This window comes from Taudactylus pleione, unplaced genomic scaffold (assembly GCF_031769625.1).
Source record: "Taudactylus pleione unplaced genomic scaffold, aTauple2 ptg000089l, whole genome shotgun sequence".
Lineage (NCBI taxonomy): Eukaryota > Metazoa > Chordata > Amphibia > Anura > Myobatrachidae > Taudactylus > Taudactylus pleione.
The window spans coordinates 10,219,784-10,234,323 of NW_028284491.1; the positions used below are offsets into that span (position 1 = coordinate 10,219,784).

Here is a 14,540-nt window from a genome sequence, read left to right on the forward strand (position 1 = left end):
TGCCTATTACTCCCGTCCCGTCTTGCAGACTAATCTTAATGTCGACAATCTGAAAATATCAGAATTTCAGATGTTGACATTATGAACATGTCGGTGTTCTAAAATTGTCGACATGTAGCCTGTCAATATTACAAATGTGGACCTTGTGACTGTATCCGGATCGATGTATGTTACGATATTTTCTCTTAATTGTGGCTGGCCAACAACTGCAACTCTGAAAAATGTTCATGTTTTTAAAATTAACTTTTAAAATTAACTTTTGAAATTCATTTGAGCTTCACCTTAAATATTTAATTTAAAGGAAAAAACTTTTACATTCACATAAACAAAAACCCATTACATTCATTTTTATCATTCATGTACTTTTTATTGATTTTCAAGTTGCACACACAAATCAACAAAAATAAAGCATAACATACAAAACTTGTCAAAGTAGGTCACGGGTAGAATACAGATGTGCAATCAGTACATACTGGTATGATACCAGTCATGAAGACCCATGAAATATAAAGACACAGAACCAATGGCATCCATTGACACACAAATGAAGATTGGATAACAAGGGAGAGATCCATCTGTCACCATCATGGTCATCTCCGTGTAAACCAAAATGAGAGAGACACCAGCGGTCCCAAGCTTTTGGCATTTGTGAATAGCATTCCTACTGGGTATAGAACGTTCAGGAGCTGCTGCATTTAAAAAGATCAGGATAGTTTGGTTTGCTCCAATATAACTCGAAGTACAATAACTTTAGCAAGAGTTGAGAGGCAAAGGACATATTTATAAATTGTTTTGTTGTAATTTTTCTGCCATGTGAGACCGAGCAGTTTAGGGATCATAGGGAGCAGTACTACTATCTGCCCAAACTTGCATCCAAAAATTGTTTGCCCAGACATATCCCCAAAGCAGGTGCCAAAAACAGTCAGAAGCTCTGCATTTAGTGCAGTCAGCAGCAGCACAAACACCCTTTCTAAGGAAACAGAGAGGGGTATGATACACTTTGTGCACCAAATAATAAAGTTGAAATCTAACACAAGGGGCAGTATTTCTAATAACGCATAGAATCTATCCCAGCTCATCATTAAGTACACCAAAGGTCAGCTTCCCACTGTAGTTTTAAGGGCAGTAGTGTATCTTGAAAAAAAATGCATTGCGATCAATATAAAGAAATAAAATCTGTTTTCTAGAACCCAATCAGAGATGCATAGTCTTAAATGGGGATGGAGAAATGAGCATGGCTGTTATGTCTGGGGTCTATAAAAACAAAACAGTATGCAGTAGGCAAAGTTCCTCATGTAACTGTTCAAAGTATTTTAAGTTTACCATCCTGGAAAATCTGTCTTATGAAGGAGCTCCCAAATACCAGTTAAATAATGAAGCTGAAGGTTAGGCAGGGCTAGACCACCAGAGACCTTGGACCTACATAAAATTAGGTCCAAGGCCTCTGGATGGGCCTAGCCCTGCTCATTTCACACCAGATGAAAGCGGGGATAACTCTATCGATGGCAGTAAAAACATTCTTAGGAATATAAATTTCTGTAGATTGTTAGCCTGTGAGCAGGAGCCTCTTATCGCTTTATTACCAAGTCTCATTTTATTACTGTTTCTCCTTCATCCACCAGGGGACACTGAAGGTTAAGACACTGAGTATAGACTGGTGGATGAGTGGAGCTGGCACTTTAAATTTAAAGTGTGAGTGACTTCTCCCCCTCTATCCCCCAGAAGCCCCAGTTTTAGAATCGTGCCTAAGGGAGCCGGTCACTTGGGTCTGAGCTCAGGCCAAACTTAGTATTTTACTTTTATTTTAATTTTATTTATAGCTTTCCACAAGCATTGAGGACAGGCTGACAGCTGCATCTGTCAGCCTGCGACATGGAAGCATCAGGGGACCCGCTGCCACTGAGTTTCCGGGTCCCAGGCACCCTGACACTGGCTCAGGAAAGGGATATGCCGCAGCCTAATATAGAGGCTGTGTTCATGTCACCTAACCCACTGCAGACCTGATGTTGGCAGCAGGTAAGTACTGAGTAGCAGGGGACTGAGATGAATTAAACCCTGCGGTACCACCCTCCCCTCCCTTCCCGATCTCTCTAATAGAGACTTGAAAGTGCTGTTATTACTGAGCTTGGCAGACTTACTGTATGGAGCCTCCTGTACAGTGTGTGTGTGTGAGGCTTTTCCGGGACAGCGTTTTTACAGTGGGGCAGAGAGGGAAAGATGCATTTGGCAGCGCTGCTAGTGACAGCGCTCAGATAACCACTATCAGCTGCGCTTACACAGTGCAGTTGACACCAATGCAGTGCATTCAGTGGCTCTCCCCAGTGGGGGGCGGACCAGTACAGCCCCCTCCCCCTGCTCTCTCTTCAGCGCCATTTTATTTGAAACAGGTGCTTCACACAGACTGCCTTCTGCAGCAACTCCCACAGCAGACAAAGCTGTGGCAATAGCATTCCAGCACACTCCCTAATTTAGAGGTTGTGAGTACACTGGGGTGTCTTCTGGGCTGCTGAGTGAGGGGGAATTTACATTAGGGAGGAAAATAGTGATTCCTCTCCTTCTCTGGGGGTGTCCTCTGTTCTGTGTGTGTCTGTCTGTAGCAGCATCATGACAGGTAAAGGGGCAGCTACAATAGCATCATAAAAGGTGTATGTTTGCTCCAAATGTAATGCAAAACTACTTCAGGCACGCTTTGATGGAGCGGCTCTGTGATTCTTGTATTTCAGGTGGACCCTAAGCCACCTTGAATAGCTACCTAGGCTGGTGTTATGGATAATCTGTACTCTGAACTGGCTGCTACACGCAGATACAGGGAAGCAGCTAGGAACCAGGCCCCTGGTTCAGCTTCCACAGCGAGCCAAGTTTGACGAGAGATCTAGCCCGTTCTGTGGAGGGCTTGGCTCAATGCATGAGTTCTTCTATTTCCTCTTCTAGGGACATTGCGTCTGCTCGACCATCTAAGAAGAAAAGGCTTCTCCCAGTCGGACGACTGACGCAGAGCCTTTTTCACAAGTAGAGGATGAAGGTGATTTGGAAACCTTTTCAGATGTGACGACCTTCACCAACAGACCTCTGATTCGGGCGTCCAGGGACAGCAGGGGTGCTTAGACTGGCTTTGGTTGGTTCTTGGGTCAGCAAAGATGTGGAAAGATGGGCAGAGGAGTTGTTCAGTGGACTAGAATCTGGAGTGTCAAGAGCCTAACTTCGTGAGTCTGCTGTGTACCTTGGAGCGTCTAAGTGTCTAAGGACATTGGTCATGTTGGTTCCAGGATCTTGGAGTCAGCTATAGTGACTCGCAGAGCTCTCTGGCTAAGGTCTTGGCAAGCGGATGTGGACTCCAAAAGAGCTGTGGAGGGACTTCTTTTACTGGGGATATCCTTTTTGGACCTGTATTGGACAAATGGATCTCCCAGGCTACAGGTGGTAAGTCTACTTTTGTGCCCTCCACTGCTCCAGCTTAGTGACGCGCTCCGACTGGTCCTTCCTTTCAGGCCCCTCATTCCTTTAGTGGATGTCCACGCGGTGCCTCCTCAGCTACCCGTAGAGGCAGAGGTTGAAAGTCTGGTTCCACCCACCATCTTGATCCAAAGCCTGGAGAAAAACCTACCGCATGACGGGCTCCAGGCCCACCTAGGAGACTCCAGTGTGGGCTCTCCTGTTGCGATTCAAGGATGTCTGGTTTCAAACCAGTTCATCTATTTGGATTTGCAATCTGGTGTTTCTGGGGTACAAACTAGAATTTGAAGAACCCCTCCACATTGGTTTTTCACCATAGGTCTTCCTGTCTCCAAACAGTAGCAGAAGGTGCTTTTGCAAGCAATCCATGGGCTTGAGGATTCCGAGGTTCTGATACTTGTTCCAGCCCATCAGCGTTGTCTGGGTTTCTACTCCAGTCTCTTTGTAGTTCCGAAACCAGACTGCTCTGTAAGGCCTATTTTGAATCTGAAATCGTTGAATCTTTATCTGGCGTTTTACAGATTCAAGATGGAATCTTTTCACTCAGTGATTGCAGGTTTGGAACAGGGGGACTTCCTAGCATACATGGACATCAAGGTTGCTTATCTCCATGTCCCAATTTGGAAGCCACATCAGGTGTTTCTTCGATTTGCTAACCGAAAGGAACATTACCAATTTCAGGCTCTGCCCTTTTGTCTGACATTGGCAACTCTGATCTTTACCAAGGTATTGTCTGTAGTGATCGCTCATCTCAGATCGTTGGGGGTCACATTTGTTCCATATTTGGACGATCTCATCAAAGCTCCATCTGTTCAGATTCTCAACAAATATGTAGCTTTAGCACACCAGGTCCTTATCCATCACGGATGGATAATCAGCTTTCAGAAGTCCAGTCTGATTCCATCTCAAAGCTTCTGATTTCTGGTAATGATTTTGGATATGGCTGCTTTATGGATCATCCTTACGGTGGACAAGGCTTTAGGCTATTTGTCAACTTGACCTCCTGGGTCTCAAACTAAAGCGATGTCCATTCATCTTTGCATTCGTCTTCTAGGGAAGATGGTGGCAGCTTTCGAGGCTCTTCAGTTTGGAAAGATTAATTCTCGTCCATTCCAGTAAAATCTCCTGGCCCAGTGGTCCGGATCACGTCTTCATATGCACCACCTGGTACGACTGTCGCCTCAAACACGAATCCCCCTTCTTTGGTGGATTCAGCTCGACCACCTCACTGCAGTTTGCGTTTGGAATTGGATCATTCTGACAATGGATGCCAGCCTCAGGGTTTAGGGAGTGATGGTTCAGGACCATCACTTTCAGGGCCGTTGGTCTCGACAGGAGTCGAGTCTACTGATCAACGTGCTGGAACGCCGGGCAATTTTCAAGGCCCTTCTGGAAGCTGTTTCTTTGCTAGATGGTCAGCCGGTTCGTGTTCAATCGGACAACGCGACGGCCGTCGCATACATAAATCATCAAGGCGGGACTCTAAGTCGCATAGCCATGCGTGAGGTAAATCTCATTATTTGATGGGCAGAAATCCATGTGGTGGTGGTCTCTGCAATGTTCATTCCGGGAGTTGACAATTGTGAGGCAGACTATCTGTCGTCAGGACATCCATCCCGGAGAATGGGCTCTACGCCCGGATGTTTTCCGACCACTAGTACGGAAATGGGGTATGCCAGAAATATATCTTATGGCTTCCAGACACAACCATCAGGTACCCAGGTACTGTTCCAGAACTTGAGGCCCGAATGCGGAGGCGATAGGTGCAATGACGTTACCTTTGGAGTTACAACCTCGTGTATCTCTTTCGCCCCCCTTTTCCTTTTCTTCCCCATGTTCTCAAGTGGATCAAGAGGGAAGTGGCAACTGTCATCCTAGTGGCTCCGAACTGGCCACGGAGGACTTGGTTCTCTGATCTTCAGCAGCTCCTTGTCAGGAATCCTTGGCTGTTGCCTCATCGATCAGACCTTCTGCTCCAGGGTCCTTGCCTTTACTCAGACTTACAGCGGTTGCGTTTAACGGCGTGGCTGTCCAGTCCGCTATCTTAAGACGCAGTGGTGTTCCGGACTCTGTAATCCCTACCATGCTCTGGGCATGTAAACCGATCTCTTCGGCTCAATATCACCGAATCTGGCGTGCTTATGTAGCCTGGTGTGTGGAACTGCCTTTTGGATCTCCCGTCTCCTTTTCCTCCAGTCGGGTTTGGAGGCGGGTTTGCACCTTGGTTCTTTGATGGTTCAAGTATTGGGTGTGTCTGTGGTGTGTTTTTTTGGGGGGGGGTTTTCAGCACAGTCTTGCCTTAATCTAGCAGGTGCAGACTTCTTGTAAAAAAAAAAAAAAAAAGTTTTTTTGGATTCGGCCTCCGTTCATCCTTCCTGCCCCCCCGTGGGATCAACATGGTGTTGACTTTTCTCCAATCTTCAATGTTTGAACCCTTGGAAAACGTGGATCTTAAGCTTCTCACTTGGAAGACAGTGCTCCTTTTGGCCTTGGCTTCGGCTAGGAGGGTTTCTGAATTAGGAGCTCTTTCTTGTCAACCTCATTACTTGATTTTTCACGATGATCGTGCAGAAGTCCGTACTTAAGGCATCCTTCTTACCTAAGGTGGTTTCTGCTTTTCACATCAATCAGCCTATTGTGATTCCGGTGTAGTCTTATACTTCAGTCTTCACTCACCCTAGATGTTCGGGCTATCAGAGATTATGTGGCCCATACCGTGGCCTTGCGGTAGTCTGATGCCTTGTTCTTTATAATTCCAAACGAGGTTGGCCTGCTGCTAAACAGTCTTTGGCCAGATGGTCATTTGACAGGCCTATTCTTCTGGTGGCCCGATTCTGCCGGTCTCTCTTTTTGCTCATTCTACTCGCTCTGTGGGAATCTCCTGGGCTGCTCATCAGGGCGCTTCTGCTTCCAAGTTGTGCCTTGCGGCCTCTTGGTCCACGGTCCATACCTTTGTTAGATTTTATCGGTTTGATACCTTTTGTGGCCCCAGAAATCTAGTTTTGGTCGCAGAGTTTTGCAGGTTTCTCAGAGCTCTCCTGCCTGGGGAGAAAATTTTGAGATGCTCCCAGTGTCTTAACCTCCAGTGTCCCCTGGTGGATGAAGGAGAAAATAGGATTTTGGTACTTACCAGTAAAATCCCTTTCTCTGATCCAACAGGGGACACTGGATGCCCTCCCAGCGCTGCTTTACCTACCATTGTATTCTGTTTTATACATGTTGAATGTTTCTCTTGTTATGTCTGTTTTTATTCAGCTTTGCTGTCTTGTTTGCCTCCTTCTCCTCAGTTGTATCTTCTGTTTGTCTCCTCGGGCTCCAACTCTCTTATTGGGGCTTCTGGGGGTAGAGGGGGAGGAGTCACACTTATAAATTTAAAGTGCCAGCTCCACTCATCCACCTGTCTTAACCTCCAGTGTCCCCTGTGGAATCTGAGAAAGGGATTTTACTGGTAAGTACCAAAATCCTATTTTTGTTCCCAATTGTAAAGTGCAACTGAATCTACTGGCACTATATAAATGTTGATAAATAATTGTTAATAAACTGGTGAGTGCTGGAAAACATGAAAGTATTTAGGCTTGATGACCATATTAAAGATGTTAGTGCACCCAGTAACTGACAGAAAGCTTTTTCCATGTGTGAACCTTTAGTTTAAATTGTGTAGTTATAAGAGCCAACATTATACAGCACATAATCTGTACAACTAGAAGTTATAAAGACCTCCAAATATTGTATTCTCAGGGTCCACTGCAGAGGACAGGTGGAAGGTAATTTGGTGGGAGGGAACCATGAAGAGGGAAAATACTGAACATAGACTAATTGGGAGCACGAAAAAGCCACCAAAGGTGTCAACCACCCTGAGAATACAGTCCACAGCATCAGTCAGGATGTTGTCCGCATTGAGAGCTATAGTGTCTGCAATAGTTCTGGGTTGTATACCAGGGTTAGAGCGCACTAATCGTGCCACTAATTCGATGACTAGCAATGCAAGGGAAAGTAGGCATCCCTGTCAAGTGCCTCTACCCAATATGAATGGAGTGGTAGTGTGGCCATTTACAGAAAATGTAGCAGCCGAACACAGTCCAGATAGACACACTGTCGTATTTTAGAAGGCCATGGAATCTAACAAGCCATAGAACAGCATCCTACAGAGTTCATTTGCAAAATGGTGTAATCCTGTACATTCTTCTCATTATCATGTGGAGAGCAGTAAAATTTAAATCTGGAGGTTTTTCTGTATTTTTGTGTGTGTGCAGAAAAGGTTAGACCATTGTACATTCAGCTATGGACACCTGTCCTTGATGTTTGCGGTTTCAACACTGATCTGGCATGTTCAGCCTGGACTAAATCCGGTCTATTTCTAATCTTGTGCAGCCCGTTGCGCACTCCCAGCATGTAGCCGAAGAAATCCATGCTTATAACGCCTTTCACTGAAGGTTCAGAGAATGATCCCAGTCATCTGCGTGTGATCACACATTTCCTCAGCAATGCCACTAGACAAGCCATTTTGTGTTTAGTGAGGTCATTATAGGGATTGGTCAAAGTTTCATCTGGAAAACCCTTTAAGATACAGGTCAATCCAATTAGGTGCGAGATGCTATTTTCTCTTGGAATTCGCATATTGAATTAATTTTGCAATCCGATTAGCAACTCCGTACTGAAACAGCCAAACTGAATTTGCATCTTTCCAGTCACACCTACCTGAGGGTTAGAGATGGAAAGGAAAATCTTTATTTTAAGATTAAAATGTCGGGACTCTGTGCTGAACCCCTTGGACACGCCCCCTAATGACTAATTAGGCAATTGGATGTTTCCAATTGGCTTAATTAGTCCAATAATTACATGTAATTTTTTGGGGTAAAAATTTTTGTCCTCAAATTACCCCAAAATCAACTTTCTTCTTCAGGTTCCATAGGGTTCCACAGGGATACCATAGGGATATTATGGTTGGAATGATCCAGGCACCAAACAGTTAAAGCTTCAGCTCCCAGGATACCTCGGGTCGTCCTCCATATATACCCCACCCCTAGCAACAGGCCTTCAGTTGTTTGTTTGGTGCGGCAGGATCAAGACGCACTTTTGTAACTAGACTGCTCAGGCAGTCCTAAGCTTTTATTTTGTTATTTTGGATTTTTGGGTTGGCAGTACGAAGCGTCAGAATTAAGACACATGTACTGGGACTCATCTACCTCCGCCAGGCCGCAACATCACTAACTGGGCTGGTGATTTTGGCGGGTTGCAGCTGAGCTTTGATAGCAATGCTGCGACCCGGACTGCAACCGGATGCATGGAGATGTCAGGGAAGGCGATTCCTCACTTACGGGGAATCACGCGCGGCAGTCCTTGCTTCTGGTGTCAGACGCACCAGCAGCCGCTGAAGTCAGAGCCCGGTATTGTCCGCGTCCTCACTACACCACCGGGGCATTATCGTCTGCTGCCGGGGATCGGCAGCAGACGCTTCTGCCACGAGGCCAGCGTACCCAGCTGGTTAACGCAGCTTAAGGGAGGTAGCCGCTCCCCCGACAGTTCCTCCCCAGACGGAGTCTCTGCAAAGGGTTTCGCACGTCTGGATTGTTCCGCCTACCCTCCACGTGTGTATGAGATGGCTTACGGTCCATGCTCTGTGCGCTCTAGCTGTCAGTCTCCCTGTATACCGCTCCCTTGGGTAAGGCATATAGTGCTCTATATCCTACCATTCCTTTGTGTTTGTGTAGTTGATTTAGAGTCTATTTGCAATTCTATTACATATGCGTATGTGACTGCTAGCTGCTGTATTGACACTTTTTTATTTTTTTATTTCTGTCAATTGCAACTATCACTGTTTTTCTCTCCATCCTCTTGAGGTGGAGGTATTTTTTTGAGTACTTAATTCATTAAGATTTTCTTAAGGCTGTCACATAACATTGTAATTATTGCCTTTATTGAACATGTCAAAAGATAAAGGGATACAGGAGGGGGGAGCCCCCCTGTGCTGGTTTCATGTAAATCGGGTATGGCCTGTTTTGTGTGTTGTCTGTTTTAAAGAGCCACCTCACCAGTCCAGTTTACCTGTCCCTGGACAAGAGCCATCTTGGGTATCCTCTTTGTCCCAGGTAATGAAGCTGTTTGTGGATCATATGGCTTCTCCCACTATGCCTCCTTGGATGGGGTGTCCACAGCATACCAAGTTTGCATCTCCTATGCATCCATCCTGGAAGGATGTTTATGGCCTTTTTAGTCAGAGTATGGCTCCATCTAATGTTGATAGCAGACTGGTATTTTACTAAGGTGCCTATGTGCAAGTTATAATTTTTTTCAGTCTGCTCAACATGGATTCCGATTCATCAGAGGAATCAGACGATGCGCAAGGTTCCTCCCAGGGTCTAGCTCGGAGGAGGAGGACAATCCATCCACAGTGGATGGTTCCTCCTTTGGTGAAGGTGGTTAAATCAATCCTAGATATTCAGGATGATGAACCAGCTATAGTAAGAAGGCTCCAGTGTTTAATCACCTACGGAAGGTGGTCAAAACGGAGTTTCCTGTATCTGAATAGCTCACTGAGTTTATGGATGAGGCATGAGGTTACCCTGACAAACGTTTTTATGTGAATAAGCGAATAACATCGTTGTATCCTTTGCCGGCTTCTGAATGTACTAAGCGGGAGGTACCTCCTACTGTGGATGCTCATGTGATGCATTTAATCAGAGATGCTACATTTTCGTCAGCATCTTCCCTGAAGGATTCCATGGATAGAAAAATGTAAGCAATATTTTAATAATCTGGAACTGTTACTTGGCCAGCTATGGCTGGATCCTGGGTAGCCAAAACTGTTGAAGAATGGATTCTCTACCAAATGTTACCAGAGAACAGATGATGTATATTTCCCACATACGAAAAGCGGCTTCCTATCTGGGATGAGCTGCTGTAGATGCTGGAATTTTTGCTTCTAAAGCATCAACAGCTTCAACAGTGGCACTCAGGGCCCTTTGGCTAAGATCCTGGAAAGCTGATACAGAATCAAAGAAGGCGCTGGAAGTTTTACCTTTCTATGGAGAAGTACTTTTTGGAGCAGAGTTGGATAAAATTATAGCTTCTCTGGCGGCTTCAAAGTCAACAGGTCTGCCATCTACGGCGACTAGAAGTCTAGGCAGGTTTGTTTTCGGTCTTTCTGTCCTCTGTGACCAGTAAGGGTACATGCCCTCCTCGAAGACTTCTAGTTTTCGCAAAATTTCAAGGCGACAAACTTAGAGGTCTAGCACGGCAAGGCGTCCAGCTGCTACACTGGACGACATATTACCGGCCTGATGAGGCGGGTCTCCTCCTGGGGGATCCCAGAGTGGGAGGCCGACTTGTTCAATTTGCGGATTGTTGGCGTTAAACAGATGCCTGGGTCCGAGAAGTGGTCTCTCAGGGGTATGCCCTCACTTGCAGGAGGCATCCTCCCCAGAAGTTTTTCTTTGCACAGATCCTCTATCGGATGCGGTCAAGACCTTGGTCCTTCAGGAAGAAATTCACTCCCTGCTGCAGGTGGGGGTAATAGTCCCGGTTCCTATGTCTCAACAGGGAAGGTGTTATTATTCCAACCTATTTCTGGTTCAGAACCGAATGGGTCTTATTGCTCTATACTAAATCTAAAAAAATTCAACTGGTTTATCCATGTACCCAAGCTTTGTATGGGAACTCTCCGATCAATTATTTTGGCAATGGAGCCAGGGGATTACATAGTTTCCCTGGACATTCAGGATGCATATCTGCATGTTCCTATTATACCATCCCACCAGCACTTTTTACAGTTTTCTGTCCTTCAGCAACATTACCGATTTCAGGCTCTACCCTTTAGCCTATCTACGGCTTCCCAGGTATTTACCAAAATATTGACAGTCATAACGGCCTGTCTCAGGCATCAGGGAGTCAGAATTCTGCCATATCTGGACGACCTTCTGATATTGGCGCAGACTCCCGGTTGCTTTACAAAACCATCTTCAACTGACCATAGCCTGCTTACAAGAGCACGGCTGGAGCATCAAATTGGAAGAAATCCTCACTTTTTCCAACACAGCAGATGGTACATCTGGGAGCTCTTCTGGATTCTCGAGCACAGGCGGTGTTTCTTCCAGAGGACAAGATAGTGACCCTATCATTGCAAATTCGCAAGCGAAGGGTATCCATTCTGTTAGCAATGCAGGCCCTGGGATCAGTGGTATCCACCTTCGACATGGTGGGGTATGCTCAGTTCCATTCCAGGCCTCTGCAAAAGTGGAACGAATAGTATCATCTAATAAGGTCCCAGAGGATCCTTCTTACTCCAGAGGTTTGTCACACTCTCCTGTGGTGGCTGAGAAAGGATCATCTGAACAAAGGGTGCCCATTCTGGATTCCAAATTGGGTGCTTCTCGCCACAGACACCAGTCTTCACGGATTGGGAGCAGTGACAGGTCATCACACCGTTTAGGTAAGATGGACAAATCAGGAAAGTCACCTGCCAATAAACATTCTGGAACTGCGAGCATTATCCAAAGCACTTGTCATGACACAGGACCAGCTCCAGGGCAAGCTGGTACAGATCCAGTCAGACAATGCGACAACAGTAGCCTACCTCAATCAGGAAGGTTACGCAGCCATGAAAGGAGTGACAAGGGTTCTGATTTGGGCAGAACGTCATCTTCCGGTCATCTTGGCAATATTCATACCGGAAGTAATCAATTGTGAAGCAGACTTCTTAATTCGTCAGGACATACATGCCGGAGAGTGGTCTCTCCATACAGGAGTGTTTCAGCTCCTGGTAAGCAATTAATTCTACCAGAGAGAGATCTCATAGCGTCACATCACAACCACAAGGTCCCCAGTTATGGGTCCAGGTCCAGAGACCCATCGGCAGCCTTCGTGGACGCACTGGCTGTAAGATGGGACTTCAAGCTGGCGTATCTTTCCTCCGATCTCCCTCCTCCCAAGAATTCTCAGGAAATTCAAGCGGGAAGGCGGAACAGTAATTCTGGTGGCTCCGGCTTGGCCCAGACGTCATTGGTTCACCGACCTACAGAATCTGTCAATAGACAGTTCGTATCCTCTTTCTCTATGGCAGGGTCTGCTGACGTAGGATCTCTGCCGGCATCCGGACTTACCTCGTCTGGCTTTTGACGGCATGGCTCTTGAATCTTCCATCCTAAGAGCAAAAGATTTTTCCAATTCTGTAACTCAAACGATACTTAGGGCATGGAAGCCTGCCTCTGCCTGAATATATTAGTTTGTCATTCTTTTGGTCAATGGTGTTCCCACAAAGTATGATCCTAAGGTGTTTAGGATTTCCAGGATACTGGCTTTTCTCCAGGCCGGTCTAGACCGTGGTTTCCGCCTGGCTACTTTAAGAGTGCACTGTCAGTCTGGGTCCAGAGGTAGATTGCCTCAATACCAGAGGCTAGAATTTTTTTCCAAGGAGTTCTGCGAGTTCAGCCTCCTTTTGTTCCACCGATAGCACCATGGGATTTGTCTTTGGTGCTTAAGGGGCTACAAGCTCCCCCATTTGAACCTCTAGACTGTAGATTTGAAGTGGTTGACAGCGAAGACACTTTCTGCTCGCTATCTTTTCTGCTCGCAGTGTCACTGATTTGGCAGCGCTTTCTTGTAGCTCTCCATTTTTGATTTTTTTTCACCAAGATAAAGCTGTTCTTCGTACAAGGTAGTGTCTCATTTTTATGTAAATGAAGAAATTGTAGTTCAAACTCTTCAGGCTCCATTTCTTTCTGTAGGTGAAGCCTCCCTGGGTGTAGTTTTTTGCTCTCCGTAGCTATTTGGAGCGCACAAATCGGATGCTCTTTTTGTATTGTATGGTTTTCACAAACGTGGATGGCCAGCTAATAAACACTCTGGCATGATGGCTACCCATGACTATCTCTCAGGTGTACACACGGGCTGATCTTCCTGTCCCAAGCATGTTGACAGCATATTCTACTCGGTCTGTAGGGCCACCGTGGTATTCAGTTGTGGTGCCTTTGCTGAACAATTGTGCAAGGCAACCACGTGGTCTTCTATTCCCACTTTTCTTAGGTTTTATGCCTTTGATACTTTTGTCTCTCAGGATGCTACCTTTGAGCGACCGAGTTCTCCTTTCTGCTCAGGAGCGTCCCCTACCCTAGGGAAACTGCTTTAGGACATCCGCATGGTATCCCTGTGGATCCCTATGGACCCTGAAGAAGAAAATTAGAGTTGTGGTAGACTTAACTCCTTTTCTTCGAGGTCCACAGGAACCACAGGGCACCCACCCTGACGTACCTGGTTGTATTGGTAAATTTTTTCTTTTGGTCAGATTCCCTCATTTTGTGTAAGTGTGTTTCTGGTGTACGATTGCTTTTCCTTCTCTTTCCTTCTACAGCCTTGAGGCTTGTGGCTAGGGGCAGGGTATATACGGGGGAGGACCCGAGGCATCCTAGGAGCTGAAGCTTTAACGATTTGGTGCCTGGTCTCCAACCATAATATCCCCATGGTATGCCTGTGGACCCTATGGACCTCGAAGAAAAGGAGTTATCTAGGTAAGTCTACCATAACTCAAGTTTTTTTTGCACATGTGAAAGGGTTCCAAGACCTATTCATCTGTCAAAATGATGGTAGACCGTATTGATTGGACACAGACTTATTACTTAGCTAATTGCCTATTATGAATTTCTAAGTTTTGCACTTCTCGAAACAAGGTTCATTTACAGCTTATTTACAATGTTAACAAAGTAACTTAAATTTTTAATGGCTATTTTTGTGAAAAACAAATCTGCTTTATTTTGTACCCCAGCTTGTAAAGGCCTGAGGTCTTCCAAAAAGGAGAAGGTGGCAGAGTGTGAAATTCTTAGAAGAGATGTCGGAGGGGAGCAGCAGAGCTGGGTACCAGGAACAAAAGAGCGAGAAACTGATGCAAATATTTTCAGCCTAACAGGAGTGTCATCCTCACTACCGGCTATATTCAGTAAGTTTTATACCTGTCTATTACACGATGCAAACAGTCTGTTATGGCGTGATGTTTTATTTTGAATCGTTTTATATCTAGAAAGTTTTATCACTTTCTTAATGTTAAACCATGGTGTGTAACGCTAAGAACATTTATTAGCATATGTTTGTGCTCTGCC

At 45.6% G+C, this 14,540-nt stretch overlaps 1 protein-coding gene across 2 annotated transcripts in view; it reads left to right on the top strand.

Annotated features, from left to right (window-relative positions):
• ESPL1 (extra spindle pole bodies like 1, separase) overlaps nucleotides 1-14,540 on the top strand; it is a 113,873-nt gene that overhangs the window by 55,343 nt on the left and 43,990 nt on the right. For both annotated transcript variants that reach the window (XM_088469163.1, XM_088469164.1), the window contains exon 20: nucleotides 14,210-14,380. In XM_088469163.1, the coding sequence (XP_088325289.1) occupies nucleotides 14,210-14,380 (171 nt within the window). The remainder of the gene's footprint in view (nucleotides 1-14,209; nucleotides 14,381-14,540) is intronic.